Source organism: Anopheles stephensi, chromosome 3, assembly GCF_013141755.1.
Source record: "Anopheles stephensi strain Indian chromosome 3, UCI_ANSTEP_V1.0, whole genome shotgun sequence".
NCBI classification, from domain to species: domain Eukaryota; kingdom Metazoa; phylum Arthropoda; class Insecta; order Diptera; family Culicidae; genus Anopheles; species Anopheles stephensi.
The window spans coordinates 13,036,886-13,051,325 of record NC_050203.1 but is presented as its reverse complement, the minus strand read 5'-3'; the positions used below and the strand labels follow the sequence as shown (position 1 = coordinate 13,051,325).

The 14,440-nt window shown below is 49.2% G+C and overlaps 5 protein-coding genes across 17 annotated transcripts; 3 read left to right on the top strand and 2 right to left on the bottom strand.

Moving 5' to 3' along the window:
- The first annotated feature begins 306 nt into the window (after nucleotides 1-306).
- On the top strand, nucleotides 307-6,738 carry LOC118509246 (tsukushin-like). Of its 13 annotated transcripts, none has more exons than XM_036049575.1 (5): nucleotides 307-515; nucleotides 3,991-4,259; nucleotides 5,031-5,174; nucleotides 5,254-5,668; nucleotides 5,760-6,738. In XM_036049575.1, exons 2-5 carry the CDS (start codon nucleotides 4,026-4,028, stop codon nucleotides 6,107-6,109), a joined length of 1,143 nt encoding a protein of 380 aa, XP_035905468.1. In that variant the 5' UTR covers nucleotides 307-515; nucleotides 3,991-4,025; the 3' UTR covers nucleotides 6,110-6,738. The 13 variants fall into 13 exon arrangements, with proteins under 13 accessions (XP_035905468.1, XP_035905464.1, XP_035905463.1 ...); XM_036049571.1 differs by having other exon boundaries at nucleotides 307-922; XM_036049570.1 differs by having other exon boundaries at nucleotides 309-630.
- Nucleotides 6,739-6,889: 151 nt separating this feature from the next.
- On the top strand, nucleotides 6,890-9,510 carry LOC118509241 (exocyst complex component 6). The gene has a single exon (XM_036049555.1). The coding sequence runs from the start codon at nucleotides 7,006-7,008 to the stop codon at nucleotides 9,304-9,306; it is 2,301 nt and encodes a 766-aa protein (XP_035905448.1). The 5' UTR covers nucleotides 6,890-7,005; the 3' UTR covers nucleotides 9,307-9,510.
- Nucleotides 9,511-9,522: 12 nt separating this feature from the next.
- Nucleotides 9,523-12,216, bottom strand: LOC118509242 (regulator of nonsense transcripts 3B-like). Its single transcript, XM_036049556.1, has 2 exons — nucleotides 11,426-12,216; nucleotides 9,523-11,355 (listed from the first exon to the last, which is right to left on the bottom strand). The coding sequence occupies exons 1-2, from the start codon at nucleotides 12,021-12,023 to the stop codon at nucleotides 9,950-9,952; spliced, it is 2,004 nt and encodes a 667-aa protein (XP_035905449.1). The 5' UTR covers nucleotides 12,024-12,216; the 3' UTR covers nucleotides 9,523-9,949.
- An 11-nt stretch (nucleotides 12,217-12,227) lies between these two features.
- Nucleotides 12,228-13,148, top strand: LOC118509248 (28S ribosomal protein S28, mitochondrial). The gene is made up of 3 exons (XM_036049582.1): nucleotides 12,228-12,642; nucleotides 12,709-12,830; nucleotides 12,903-13,148. The coding sequence occupies exons 1-3, from the start codon at nucleotides 12,364-12,366 to the stop codon at nucleotides 13,066-13,068; spliced, it is 567 nt and encodes a 188-aa protein (XP_035905475.1). The 5' UTR covers nucleotides 12,228-12,363; the 3' UTR covers nucleotides 13,069-13,148.
- LOC118509247 (enoyl-CoA delta isomerase 2) lies at nucleotides 13,124-14,243 on the bottom strand. Its single transcript, XM_036049581.1, has one exon. The coding sequence runs from the start codon at nucleotides 13,973-13,975 to the stop codon at nucleotides 13,187-13,189; it is 789 nt and encodes a 262-aa protein (XP_035905474.1). The 5' UTR covers nucleotides 13,976-14,243; the 3' UTR covers nucleotides 13,124-13,186.
- Between the last annotated feature and the right edge of the window lie 197 nt (nucleotides 14,244-14,440).

Here is a 14,440-nt window from a genome sequence, read left to right as displayed (position 1 = left end):
GCAATTAGAACTTCCCATACTCTAACGAACGGAACAGGTAAGACGATTGGAAAGAATGTCTGTAGCCGTATTACTTCTACCTGCTGCCCCGGGAGTAGCAGGTATCCGACCCTACGGCCCACCGAACGGGTAGTTTTGACACCTCTGACAAACTTGAAACACGCTGCCAAAGACAAACCAGTAGCGAAACAAATCTTGTCACGTTCGTTTCTGTACACTGTGTTCCTTCCTCACTAAAGTCACAGATAATCCTGAGCATCAGCCTCCTCCTTGGCAGCTGATAACTCTCCATGATGGGAGATGCATGCGTGCAAGACTCGCTCATCACTGGACCACACACTAACGTACGCCGCAGCACATCGGAGAGCACATGATGCGCACACTGCACGCACTGCGGCGGAGTATATAATCGTGCCAGGCGGAGCGGACCGATTTTGAACGATCCGTCCGTTACTGATTTAGTGTCAGTTGGAAGTGCGTCCGGTACGGTCACAAACATTCGGGACAGTTCCGAGGTACGGCTGGTGTTCGGTGGAATCGGTTCGGGGCGCTGGTGTCACGCCGCTAAATGGCTGTTTAATTAACATCAATTCGTGAACGATGGCCGTGATTGAAAAGTCCACACGTAATGTAAGTGTAGCGCACGGAAACGGAAACCCCTCTCATCGGCTCACAGTCTAGGGGAACCTGGTGAAGAGTGCGCTCTGTGTGCATGTGTGTCTCCTATCTAAAACCCCTTCTCCGGGGTATTACGGGACTCTATTTTCCCCAAAAAAAAAAAAACGGAATGATAAGACCGAACGCAAACCGAAGTGTTTCGGGTGATACAGTGTGTCGGACCATATCGGAAGCGTTTGTGTTTCATCGTAAAGATATGCTCCAGAGACAAAACCTGGACATGCTGGGCTTTTTACTCGGCAAGGTGCTTTATCGTGACTTCATAAGTTTGGGGAGCCAAAAAACGAAAGAACCGAAAACGAGTGTGAGTAATTACGAGTGCCAAATGATAGATAGCCGGTATCGTGCTCGGAATGCTACGATAAGATGCGTTTCGGGTTATATTTTCTTTCGGGGTGTAACAGGTGTGAAGGTGATCTTGCAGCAGTACAGCAGTGTCTAGTAAGCGTGTGTGGAGAGTTCTAGAAGGAACGCCATCTTCGTACATCTAATCCTGCGCCGTAAAAGCAAACCCTCAAGGAGAGACCATGTGAGCCGCCATTATGGCAGGACTTGAGAAAAGTTTGTTGCGCAGTTGTGAACTGTTCTTGTTGGGCAATATTGATTGTAAAAGTGTTTGTGTATAATCATCCGTTTCATCCTCACGAACATTGTGTTTCCGTGTGCGTCACGCCTCGCCTCAAGAGGTACGAGTGTTGGGTTTGTTGAGCGATAAGAAGAAGAGTCTTGGTGGAATTTTTATAGGGATCTTCATCCCTTTCTTTACAAGTGCGCCCATCATTCCAAAGTTCCAAAAGTCTGAGGTTAGTGTAACGATCGTCTGAGACACACGATTGAAGAGGCCCTCCCGTTCTTAAGCCGTTAAACCCACGTTATCAGGCGGTCGGTGATGGATCGATCTACGCCTCAAGCAATCTTCCTGATAGCAAGCGAATGTATTATTCCATCATCATCATCTATGCCGTTGCGGCTGGTTGTCCGTGGACAACAAAACATCATAAACCGACACGGTGGTCAGAACGCGCGTTTGTCACGTTCTCCACCCTTCTCCTCCCGTCTCCCGTCAGAATCAGTGACAACAATCTGTGAATCGTTAGACAACCACTCATACAAAACTGCATCATATTTCCACCAGACAAATGTGCTACATCCGATCGTTCGTAGACGTGCGGCTGATTGATGTACGACCATCTGTCGATCATAACTTTGCTACACTTTGCCGACGGAAGGTTAATTCGCTGACTGGCGCGGACAGGGTGTCCGGTCCCGGCCGGTCCGAAAAACAATAGAAATAGACTTCGCGTCGATGCGCAGTGCGGTAGTCGCCGTCACTAATCTCGTGAGGCGCACTGTTCCTGATGCGAACACGCGCCACCAACGCAAACAATCGACTCCCGTATTTGACTCAATTAAACGAAATTAAGTCAATTAACCGACTTGTTTTTTCTTCCGCTTGCCGCTGCTGCTCCATCGGAAAAGTCTCACACTGGCGAAGATGCTCCCCTTTTTGAGAGTGGGGTGGAGATCGAGCGAACAAACAAAAAAATACAACCATGTTGCAGTTTACGCACACCGCGAGCTGTGGTGAGAAGCAAATATTGATCTTCCTGACGTGTGACGTGACACGGGTGCGTCTGGTTTGGTGGTGAGAACCGTTCGGGAAACGCGTTCGTCTACAGTTTTTCCTGACCTTCGAACCGGCAAGTCGCGGCCAGCACTCGCGGGCCCTTCCAGCGGTTTTTGGGGGAAAGGCCTGGCTGCAAATGTGTCCAACGTTTCAAACTAAACAACGCGATCACTTCGCGCACTAATTGACCACGGCCGGACGCATTCGGGAGTTTATTATATTTATTGTTTGTGTGTGTGTTTTTTGGTACCGTCAGTGCCAGGCTGTGGTTCTGACCGACAGGCAATTGGCGTTTCCGGCGCATTTAACAGGATCGCGAATGTCAAATCACGAACGATTCTGGTCGGATAGTGTGCCGCTAGTGTGTGTGATTCGGTGCCGCGAGGTGTTACATTACTTTACGCTTGATTACACAAAAAGGGCACGCTTTTCTTTCGCGTTACAGAATAGAAATGCACGTGCTGTGAGAGAATTGTGAAAATAAAAGCATACGTTTGATGTCAGCGCTACAAAATTAGTTTTACGGCACGGCGTTTGGAGTGTGACTTAATTAGTTCAGTGCAATCAGAGCCGTAAAATGTGATCCACTCGCTTGTATGTAGTGCATCCGTAGAGTGGTTCTTGAGTGCATTCGTATGCGAGGTAAATTATCTGATAGTAACGCCCCGCGTCCCAAATCACAAAATCATATCGAAAGAGCAAATAGTTCCAGTTCCAGGTATTCTTGATAATGAAACAAATGAGTTATCTCTTTACCCTGAAGTGCAGTGCAACACCGGAATCGAGAGTGCAATATCACTTTACGGTACAAATAAGCTAATTTCCCCCGCGACAGGAAAACAAAAAATCCGTGCATCATTCAAATGTCGTTAACGACCTCCCGCAATGGAGTCCCCTGGTGCCTCACGCACAAAACTTCCGAACAATCAGCGGGACCATAAACACGCCATAAACGGCAATTGGAAACTTATCTCCCCAGTGTCACCTAATTGTGTGTGACCTCATAAATTAAATTAAAACGATGCGAATTCGTTCTACTACCTTTTTAAGGCATTCGTCACCAAGAACTCCCATTTTGTAGGGTTTAGTTTTTTTGGCTTCGCTTGATCGATCGATTGATCGAGCGGCGATTGTTTGGGCCGGGATGATTGACGGTACAATTCACCATTTGAAATCAACGCCGAGCCATTGACGGTACCGGTGATAACCACACCCAACTAGACGATCAGCGTGTCGAGCGCGCCCGGTGGCTGATCTAGAACCTGTAACTAGAAGGGGGAAAAACTCGTCTAATGCGCTAGATTTAGAGGATGAGCAGTGTGCATGAAGCTTTTGAATGATTCAGATTGCTGTTGGAAGTGTTTTTTGTAGTGTAATATTTGTTAGAGCTGGGTAAGCATAGCGATCGTTGTCAAGAAGCACTTCCGTTGCTTTCAGTACTGCTGTTATCATTTCTAACAGAAACAAATGAAATATGTTTGACTAACATTAGCAACCTAGTCAACATTGGCAAATCTAATCACAAGTCATCTAATTACGATCACAAAGGCATGATCTTGCAACCTTTTGAATAAATGACAAATCATCAGCTCAGTAATGGTCGACCAATGTCGGCCCTTACGATAAAGCTCGCTAATTAAAACTCTTTTTTGTTTTTCATCCCTTACATTTCCCTTTCCATACAGCTTTAAAACCACACCAAAACAATTGCAACACAAAAATGCATCCAACGGTAGGCAGAAACAGGGGCGTATCATCCGTCGCCACGCAAACCCTGACCCTGACGGCCATCTTTATGCTGACGCTTAGCTATGCTAACGGGTTTGCAACGTTACCGACGGAATTGGATCGACCGCAGCGCTGCCAGCTCGAGCGGACGTACAAAATGGTCGGCTACAATTGTGCGAATTTAAATCTGAAGGAGATACCACAAACGCTCAAGTCGAGTCTAGAGGTAAGATCTATGGGCCGGTGAGTGGAGGGGATAGTTCTGCACGCTGCTCCCCCAATGCGTGTCTATAATTCTGGTCAATTGGTAATCCTTCGGAAGGTCAATTGGTGTGATGGGGTGGTGTCGTAATTGTGTAAGAAATGCCAGTAGCATCCGCTGTGCTGTTTGTTTGATGTAAACCTTCAACAATCAACACAGCATTAACATTCCGATGTCTGAAGTTCGGGAAATCTCAAGGCCACGATCGGTATAGTATATCTCGGTGATCGAGTTCATCGTAAACATTCTACCGCCTACACCGGGAAACGTGATCGTCGGCCATCACCGGCAAACGCATCAAGTGTAAAATAAATCGATTTCCCTCGATTTTTCCTGCTCGTAAATTTTGACCAATATTGATGTTGATCTTCTAACACACACGAACTCTCACTGTATTCCTCACGATGTGTTTTGGTTCGTTGGGAACCTCTGATGCAGGCTGTCCAGCCGACGTTCTGTATCACATTTTGGTCCGGTTCTTCAACATCTCGACGATACAAGTCTTGCTACAAGCAAAACGGGAGCAGACTAACAAACCAATTTAAATCAATTAACCCAACCAGCGATGGTTCGCGAGCTCGCGATCAAGAAAAGTGAGAGTGAGATCGCTTTGCACCGTGGTGTGCAGCTCCGGCTCACTTGATGCATGGTTTGCTAGTTCCTGGAAGCAAACGATGCTGGTTACGCATGCTGTGTCATACACTGTTACTAATCGTGCTCCCCATTTCGTTCCAGATATTCGATCTAAGCTTCAATCGGATCCGTGATTTAAATGCTCAATCCTTTGCCCGCTACACCTCGGTCAAGTATCTGTATCTGTTCGAGAACATGCTCCACAACATCGATGAGGATACGTTCAGTTTGCTCACGAACCTAGAGGTAGGTCGGCAGAGGATCACCCTCCCCGCCCCCCGAGGACAGTTTTGAAGGTTTCGCCTTGCTCGTTCCCATTTTGCAGGCCATCGATCTTTCGTACAACGCGTTGAAGAGTATACCGCTGGAGCTGTTCCAGCTTCCCGTCCTGCGCAACCTATACGTCAGCCACAATGCACTGTACGAGCTGGAGACCTCGCTGGCGGCGCTCGAAAAACCTATCAAAGCGCCGCTGCAGGTACTCGGCCTTGCCGACTGTCGGCTGCAGCGATTGCCGGACTTCGGCGTCCTGCCTGACCTGTGGCAGCTAAACATCTCGTCCAACCCGATGAAGGAGCTCACCCTGGGACAGTTTTCGCCCATGTGCAAATTGAAAACGGTCGATCTCAACAACACACAGATTCCGATCTGCGCTTGCCAGGTGCTAACGGCGGAGCTAGTTCTCCGGCGTACCAAAATCATGTATCCGCCACTCTACTGCATCCCGCTTACATCTTCCGGTGAGTAATGAGGAAGGGCATGCTTTTTTTAAATAATCCAACGTCATATACCCCTATCGTTTCCCTTTCTCTCTCTCTATCTCTCGTCCAGAGCAAAACCTCTGCCAAGCGGAAGCGGGCCAGGAGATCCAGCCGGAACAGGTCGCTGATTTCCTCCAGTGTATGGAGATCCAAAAATCCCGCCAGCTCGACACGGAAGCCAAATCGACGTGGACCAAGATCGTCGTCGCGGTGGCCAGCTGCATAGTGCTGCTTGCCATCATACTCTTCTACCTGCATCGGCGCAACGAGAAGAAACTAAAGGCGAAGCTGAAACGTAACCTGCAGAAAGCACCGCTGAAGAACATCAGCGGTGTCATGGTGCCACAGACGCTCGGTGCGCCGGAAGAAGCACCTACGGAAAATGCCAAGTGTGATAAACTGTTGAGCGATTGTGATTAGAGTGATGCACCTGTTGTTTTTGGCGCCATTTCATAAGACTAGCAGCATGGAATGGCGTAAGAATTAGCTGGTAAGGCGAACTGTGTATATAGCCGCGCGTTTAAGCACTGTTAAAGAATACCGATTGTACACCGATTGAACGACAAACGTTGCCATGAAATAACTTAAGAGCTTAGATATCGTTAATTTAGTCGATCGTTAACTAAAAACTACATTCGTATAGTGCACATAGATAAGTGAAGTAGGTGAAAACTACGATATAAAATAAAACCGAAACGTGCCAAAACAAGCGAACCGAACCGGGAGGTTCCCGTTGCATTCGAACTGACAACTGACTGAGAAAGTTCCTGTTTTCTCAACCAGTAGCTAGAATCAATGAAATGCAAATGGAAAATTTCTTACCTTGGAAAAGCAATAGAATATAGAGATTTTATTGAAAACCTCGATTTTTAGAACCCAAAAATTATAAAAACCATGAGATGTATGACCGTCAGATAAATGAACACAACCTACTGTGCGAGTCGGGATCTCGAAATCATCAATCATCAGCCCATCGCACAGTGGTAAATCGAAGACTTAAAATAAGAGAACATTTATTTTCCTGCTTGGTAAATTCGATGAAAAATATAGATCCATATTCTGATTTTGTATACAAATATATTTTGAACATATTTGCATCTAAATAAAACAGTTTTAAGTGACTCTTTTGAATGAAAATAAATTATTTTCATGAAGAATAACAATTGCGCGTCTGATTCGATGTCCGACGAGTGTCCCTGTGTTCACCGACGATTGTCAACAAACAACTCATCACACACAAATTTTCTGATTTACGCCCAGAGATAGAAAACGTAGTGCGGCGAATAATTATCGCCGCCCCGCTTACAGCAGTGAAAATGGCCAACATATCCATGCAGGACATCGAGGCAGTGGACGACTACTGGGGGCCAACGTTTCGCACCATCCTGGAGGGAAATTCACAGGATCAAATCTCCGAACAGCTAGACTCACGCATCCGCTCCCACGATAAGGACATCGAGCGTATCTGCAATCTGTACTATCAAGGATTTATCGATTCGATCCGTGAGCTGTTGCTGGTAAAATCACAAGCCCAGGGACTGAACCAGGAAGTGCTCACGCTCAACGACGGGCTAGGGAAAGCGTCGGCCGGTGTGATCGCGAAAGGGAACGAGCTGGTAAAGGCACGCAAGGTAGAGGGTAACATTGCGGGTGCCATCGAGGGACTGTCCAGCTGTTTGCCGGTGCTGGAATGCTACAGCAAGCTGCTGAAGCAGGTGCGCGAAAAGCGTTACTATCCTGCGCTGAAAACGCTCGAGGTGCTGGAAAGCGAGTACCTCCCGAAGGTGGCCGGATACCGCTTTTCGCAGCAAATGCGCGACACCATACCGAAGCTGAAGGAGAACATAAAGAAATCGTCGGAGGAAGATTTTCGCGAGTTTTTGGAGAACATACGCAAATTTTCGCCCAAAATTGGGGAGATCGCAATGAAGCACACGAAGGAGCTGCAGAAGCGCGACCTGGAGACGATCATCGCGGAGTATAAGGCACTGACCGAGCAGGGTGGACCGGCCAGCTCGGACTTTGGCGATGACGATGAGGATGTGAATGCGCAAGATTTGATCGACTTTTCACCCATTTACCGGTGTCTGCACATCTACACGGTGCTGAATGATAAGGAGTACTTCGAGAAGGACTACCGCAAACAGCGTCGGGATCAGGCGAAGCTGGTCCTGCAAGCGCCACAAACCATGCACGATAATCTGGAAGCGTACAAAACGTACATTTACTCGATCGTAGGATTCTTCGTGGTGGAAGATCATGTCATGAACACGGGCGGGGACATTGTGACACAAACGTACCTGGACGATCTGTGGTCCTCGTCGTTATCGCGGGCAGTCAATGTGCTCAGCATGTCCTCGTCGTCCTGTACCGATCCGAACGTGCTGTTGCGCATCAAAAACTTGATTATGTTGAGCATTACGACGCTGAAAAACTACGGCTACACCGTGACGCAGCTGTGGGATCTGTTGCTCGAGATGCGTGATCACTACAACGAGGTGTTGCTGCAGCGCTGGGTGAATGAATTCCGCGACATTCTCGACAAGAGCGATTTCCTGCCGCTCGAGGCACACAATCAGGAAGAGTACGATGCGGTGCTGGAACGATTCCCGTTCCACTCGGAGCAGCTGGAAGCGCAACCCTTCCCGAAGAAGTTTCCCTTCTCGCGGATGGTTCCGGAGGTGTACCACCAGGCGATGGAGTTTATGTACGCGTGTATGAAATTTTCCGAAGAGCTTACCCTCTCACCGAACGAAATCGCGGCGATGGTACGGAAGGCGGCCAATCTGCTGCTAACGCGCAGCTTCAGCGGCTGCCTGTCGGCCGTCTTCCGCAGTCCCAGCCTAGCGCTTATGCAAGTGATTCAGATCATCATCGACACGCAGTACCTGGAGAAGGCGGGTCCGTTCCTGGATTCGTTCGTGTGCAAAATGACTGGCACCGTGCAGAGCGTCACACAGACACCGTCGGCCATGTTTCACGTGGCACGCTCGGAAGCGGAGCAGCAAGTGTCGACCAAGCTGTGCTGCAAGCTGGACGAGTTTTTCGAGGAGCTTGAAAACTACGACTGGGTGTTGCCGGAATCGTACGGGCATGCATCACCGTTCGTGACGGACATGGTTGCCTTCCTGCAGAGCACATTCCAGAGCTTCTCGTACATTCTGCCCGGGGTCGCGCAGGCCGCCTGTAAGAAGGCGTGCGAGCACATCGCTACCACCATATCGAAGCTAATCCTTTCGGAAGACATACGACAAATTTCGGGCGGGGCGCTCGATCAGATCAATCTGGATTTGATGCAGTTCGAGCTGTTTGCTTCATCCGATCCGGTGCCCGGATTGCGTGAGGGCGATCTTTCGAAATATTTTGCCGAAATTCGTCAGCTGCTGGATTTGCTGATTTCGGAGGATTGGAGTGCCTATTTGCACGATTTCGGCAAGGACGAGAATCGCTACTCGCTGGTACACCCGTCGACGATCATTGTGGTGTTGGAAAAGTTGCGCGAAGCGGACAAGAAATCGATGCTGTCGCTGATGAAGTCCAAGTCGGAGCGGGACAAGAAGAAGCTGATGGAGACGGTGCTGAGGCAGTTGAAGCAGTTGGCGGAACGGCAGAATTAATTCGGTGGACCCCCCGTAGGTGAAAAAAGAGGCCTTTTGTTCGCGGTGGAGCAAGCGTAAGAATATTGTTAGGGCTACAAGTTAAAAGAAATGGATTATCAACGTTTACTGCGATACTAATGAACTACTTATAATATGAACAAAGCGTACATACTCCCATCATCCGACTGTATTAATAAAAGCTTAAATTATTTAATCCTCAAAGCATAATTGAACAACTTTTTTAATCTTTTGCCGATGCTTTATTTCCTTTGAAATACGGTTCATTCGGTTGCAGTCTTCCCTTCGATCTTTGACAGGGTATTGAACAAGAGGCTGCCGCTATGGTGGCCATCTTCAACACGCAACTTTAGCTTGGCATTCTAGTTTATCCTGCAAAGCATGTTCAAAACGGAAAACCAGCAAGTAGGAACACACAGTATTTGAACGCGGAACACCCGGTGACGGGTTCCGTTTTTTTTTTCGTTTTATCGCTTCCATTGGCGGAACACACAGTCAGCAAAAAAGTGGATAAGGAGTTCTGCTAATAGTCGTACTATTGGCTATTCCTTTGCACAATTTACACGCTGCCGTGTGTGTGTGTGTGTGTGGATCGCATCGCAAGCGCAAGGAAAGCGTTCGCCTTACAGCAGGACCAAACTCCTCAACCCTGCTGCACACTGCCGCCAGCCACCGTTTCCTTGCCACCACTGTCCACCTCGATCGAGTTCTTTCTTCCATTCTTACGTTCACGCTGCGGCCGATCGGACGCTTTCTTCGTGAGCTTATGGCGCCGCTCTTTCGCGTCATTCTCCACCGCGGCTCCAGCCGAAGCCGAAGCGGACACGTTGTCGGACGGACGGTCGGAATCGCTCCGGCCACGATCGTCCTCACTTTTGCCCGTACCACCGCCAGACACGATCCGCTTGCGGGGCTGGTAGATCTCGATCGAGGGACGATCCTTGTTACGGATTTTGCGCGCTTCACGCAGTTCACGCTGCTTTTCGGACAGTTTTGTCTTCGGTCCCGGTGCCGCACCGTCCGGCGAAGGGGACTTTTTGCCATTGTCCGTCTGCGAGCCAGTCTGAGGCCGCTTTTCGATGGTAACCTTGGCCATCTTTTCAGTCAGAAGGTGCTCGACGGGAATGTTCGTTGCCGTCGACGCGTGCCCAGCCAGCAGGATGGTCGTCTTCTCTTTCGGTATGAACGGTGGTACATTGGCGGTGAGTATGCTTTTCTTCACCTCCACCGGCTTACTGGTGGCGGGCGGACCGGTGTCCTTGGCGTTCGAATCGGGCTCGTTCCGGGTGTCCTGCTCGGCGAGTCGTGTTTCCGCCCGGGCACGCGTTTCTTTGCGCCGCTCACTGTACTTCTTAACCTCCTTCTTGGTGGTCGTCCCATCGTTTGACGACGCGCCCGTCGATGGGTTGGCGGCTTTGGACGTGGATGGGTGCGGCTCACTGTTGCCACCGGACGGGTGACCTTCTGCCGGTGGTTTATCCTTCTTCAACTTCGATTCATTCCGCTCTCCTTTCTGTTGCTGCTGCTGCTGTTGGTTTTGCTCTCGGAAACGGGGCTCATCCTTACCCTGCTTCTCCTTCCCCTTTTTGCCACCCTTGTCGCGATCTTGCTTCCTGCTGCCGGCATTTTTATCGCCTCCGTCCGGTTTTCCGCTTTCCGGGGGCGCTTTCGTATCCTCTCCCTTCTTGTCGCGATTTCGCTCCTTCTCCTTCTTATTCTTCGACTTTTTATCCTTATCGTCCTTAAATTTTCCTCCATCTGCTCCACCTGCAGCACCACCACCACCACCTTTGCCGGAAAAGGTACCCATCGGTTTGGATGCATTTTGGGCCGGATTTAAGCGTGGCAGCACGGCTCGTTCCATAATTTCGCTCACCACCTCTTCGCAGATCGCGTCCGGTATTGACCTGGCTATCTGCGTCTTTCGCATGTGCCGTTCCTCGTCCCGCATACGACGTTTTTCCTCCTGCTTGCGACGCTTTTCGTCGCGTTTCTCTTGCTTCCGTTGTGCGATGAATTCCAGCAATGGTGTGGTCGTGGTTTTCTCCTCTGAAAATGCGAAAGTGGGGATGCGATTTATTTTAACGAAAATTCGTCCCCCACACTTGCACACACTTACCATGCTCTATCTTAAAGCTGAACTCCTGCGTTCCCCGCCCGTGCAGCGCTTCCTGCTCTTCCGCTTCCAGTGCTTCCTTAAACGCCAGGAAGTGGGTATCGGTTTCGATCGTATTACATTTGGGATCCTTCTTGCGAGATCGCGTTTTCGGTAGCTTCTGAAACGGCGCATACTCCACCACGGCCTGATGCTCCATGCCCTTGCTGTCGACGAACGTGTACCCATCGTAGCTATCGGTAAACCGGAAGATATCTTCCGGATTGGTAAAGTTTATGTACGCCCGGCAGGATGCATTGTGTCCCAGGGTCCAATCGGGCCCCACAAAGTAAAACTCGTCGTGGTTCGGCATCTTGCCGTCCGTCGAAATTTGCTCGCAAAACACCGCCTCCGTCATTGTCGGTGGCAGCCGGCGGATAACGACCCGGGTCATGGGCAGTGCAGCATCCTTCTTGTTCCTTTTGTTGCGCTTATTCGAACCGCCCGATTTGCCGCCGCCGCCGCCGCCCTTATCCTTCTTGTCCTTGCGTTTGTCCGGTTTGTCGCGACCTCCACCGCCGGATACGGTGGCGCGTGTGGCGGTGGACTTGGGCTTATCCATCTGTCCGGCCGCGACAGTACACTCGCGGCCGATGACCGCCAGGGCTGTTACGATATCCGTGAACCGTACCAGCCAAGAAATCGGTTTGTTGAGTTAAGTTTTTCTCGCACACGTATTCGCATCGAGGCTTCGGAGGCTGCAAAAAGGCAGATCGACAACGATGCGTTTTGTTATTGTTGCCTGACAGCGCGCAAATGTCATAACCTGTCAATCGGTCATCTGTCAAGTGGGGGCTGGGCGAGCAAAACATTGCGTGCTCGTGTAATTATTTTTCCACCTTTCCTGGGGAGGTTTTCTTACCATAGCCGGCATTTTAAGGTAAAAGTGCGTGAATTTCACGATGGCTCACTTACTTCGGTTCGCTAGTCAACGGTCGGTGTGTGGAGCTTTTATGCAACCAATTCGAATCGGTTCCTGCTGCAAATTCAGTACGGAAGGCACACCACCATCCTCCACAGCAGTATCTTCCGATGGTCAGACACCGGCTGAAGGTAACCAAAAAGTAGTTGGCGGATTTGCAAAAGCTTACCAAAAACACAGCGAATCACTCAGAACGGAACGGCCCAACGAACCACCAAAAACGTTCGCTGCCTTGTTGAGGAATTCAAAGTTTGTTGATGTGAGTAGAAGCGTGCTTTATTGTTCGACAAATGCTTATATCGTTTGTATCCTATTCGCTTCACAGCTTGGTGATCCAGAAGGAAAGATTGTAACTGGGAAAATATTCCATATAGTGGAAAACGACCTGTACATCGATTTTGGGTGGAAGTTTCACTGTGTTTGCACAAGGCCCACCAAGAATGGCGAGTAAGAAACAAGCAGTTAGGATTCTGGGTTTCCTCTTTTCTCACTAGCGGTTCTTTTCCGTTTTTTTCGTAGGGATTACGTGAGAGGTGCCCGGGTACGGCTACGGGTTAAGGATCTCGAACTGTCCACACGCTTTCTGGGATCGAGCAAAGATCTTACCCTGCTGGAAGCCGACTGTCAGCTGCTAGGTCTAATTTCTTCTCCCGCTACCCGTGCACAGCAATCACGAGGCACGTAAAACTCGCTCATGTAATCAGGAGTGACCAGTAACAGTACATAAGCCGTAGAAAATATTACGATCCACAACCAACAAAACAACCGCCCCCGACTGTATTTGCATTTCAAGATGACGTCCGTTACATTTTGCTTTTCCGCATCATAAACTCCATAACCGCATTCAGCGATTCCTCCGTTTGGTAGCGCTCCATTAGCGCTTCCGTTTCGTGATCGTTTGCTTCGTGCAGTTTCTCGCGCTGGAATCGATTGATCAGCATCTTGCCAGCCTTGATCGATCCGATCGGCAGCCGTCCGTACTCCAGTATCTGTGGCCATAGTTTGCTTTCGATTTCGTCCCGCTTCAACACGGTCCCGACGACGTTAAACTGTAGCGCCTCCTGTGCCGTCATCCGATGGTTTAGCAAAAGCATTTCCGACGCCTTACTACGACCCATCAGCAACGGGAACGTGTACGACGAGCATCCTTCCGCACAAAGACCTAGCTTGGTGAACGGGGTGTAGAAGTACGCCGTGTCGACCATGTACACCACATCGCACAGCAGAGCGGTGGTGGCCGCTATTCCAATGGCCGGTCCGTTGATAATGGCTATTAGCAGCTTATCGAACGAAATGAATGCGCGTACCATATCGCGCAAAATAGCATTCCCGCGGGCAAGCTTTTCTTCAATCGATCCTTCGTCCGCTACCGTCGATACCATATCGTTGCCGGAGCTGTAGTAGTCTCCGGTGCCGGTTATTACCACCACATTAATGCCATCGTCCTTGTTCGCGGCGTTTAGCGTATCGGCCAGGTCCTGGTATGCTTGCTTGTTGAGTGCATTCTTTTTGCGGGGATTGTTGATGGCCACACGCAGAACGGTGCCGAAACGTTCCAGCTTCAGATGTGCCGGCTGTGTTGCACTGGCCATGTTCACTTGTGATGCGTGTGTAGATCTTTTTGCAATCGTTCACGATCCGTGGTGTTGTCGTACTGAGTAAGGTAAAACCACGACTCACGCTGATAACGGCGAAGACACGATAACGACCTGTTGACTTTATATGCGGGAGCTGGGTTTGGACTGCGATGGGCAAGGGTCAACAGCGTTTGTTTTGCAGAAAGGGTGGAACTGGAAGCATATGCTGCTGGACCACTTTCGGTTAGATAAATGAGATGGAATACTCAAGAGGTGTGCAATATTTTGGATATTTATATTGGCAGAAGACTATACATGAAGGATCTAGAAAAAAAACAGAGCAAAATATTCAATTCAAACAAGGAAAAAAACAGAACAAATTATACAAATTAATCATTTCATATTAGGCCACAGATTATGGATTATGGAAGTTTGGACTTTCAAATGTATTTACTAAAACGAGACTTATTTTTTGTAAAA

Bases quoted from the DNA above. Each gene is read 5' to 3' on its own strand.
- LOC118509246 (XM_036049568.1), top strand. The intron at 5,175-5,253 runs GTAGGTCGGCAG...CCCATTTTGCAG, and splicing joins GTTTGCTCACGAACCTAGAG to GCCATCGATCTTTCGTACAA. The intron at 5,669-5,759 runs GTGAGTAATGAG...TCTCTCGTCCAG, and splicing joins CATCCCGCTTACATCTTCCG to AGCAAAACCTCTGCCAAGCG.
- LOC118509242 (XM_036049556.1), bottom strand. From the start codon at position 12,023: ATGGATAAGCCCAAGTCCACCGCCACACGCGCCACCGTATCCGGCGGT. The intron at 11,356-11,425 runs GTAAGTGTGTGC...TCGCATTTTCAG, and splicing joins CAGCTTTAAGATAGAGCATG to AGGAGAAAACCACGACCACA.
- LOC118509241 (XM_036049555.1), top strand. From the start codon at position 7,006: ATGGCCAACATATCCATGCAGGACATCGAGGCAGTGGACGACTACTGG.
- LOC118509247 (XM_036049581.1), bottom strand. From the start codon at position 13,975: ATGGCCAGTGCAACACAGCCGGCACATCTGAAGCTGGAACGTTTCGGC.
- LOC118509248 (XM_036049582.1), top strand. From the start codon at position 12,364: ATGGCTCACTTACTTCGGTTCGCTAGTCAACGGTCGGTGTGTGGAGCT. The intron at 12,643-12,708 runs GTGAGTAGAAGC...TTCGCTTCACAG, and splicing joins GGAATTCAAAGTTTGTTGAT to CTTGGTGATCCAGAAGGAAA. The intron at 12,831-12,902 runs GTAAGAAACAAG...TTTTTTTCGTAG, and splicing joins AGGCCCACCAAGAATGGCGA to GGATTACGTGAGAGGTGCCC.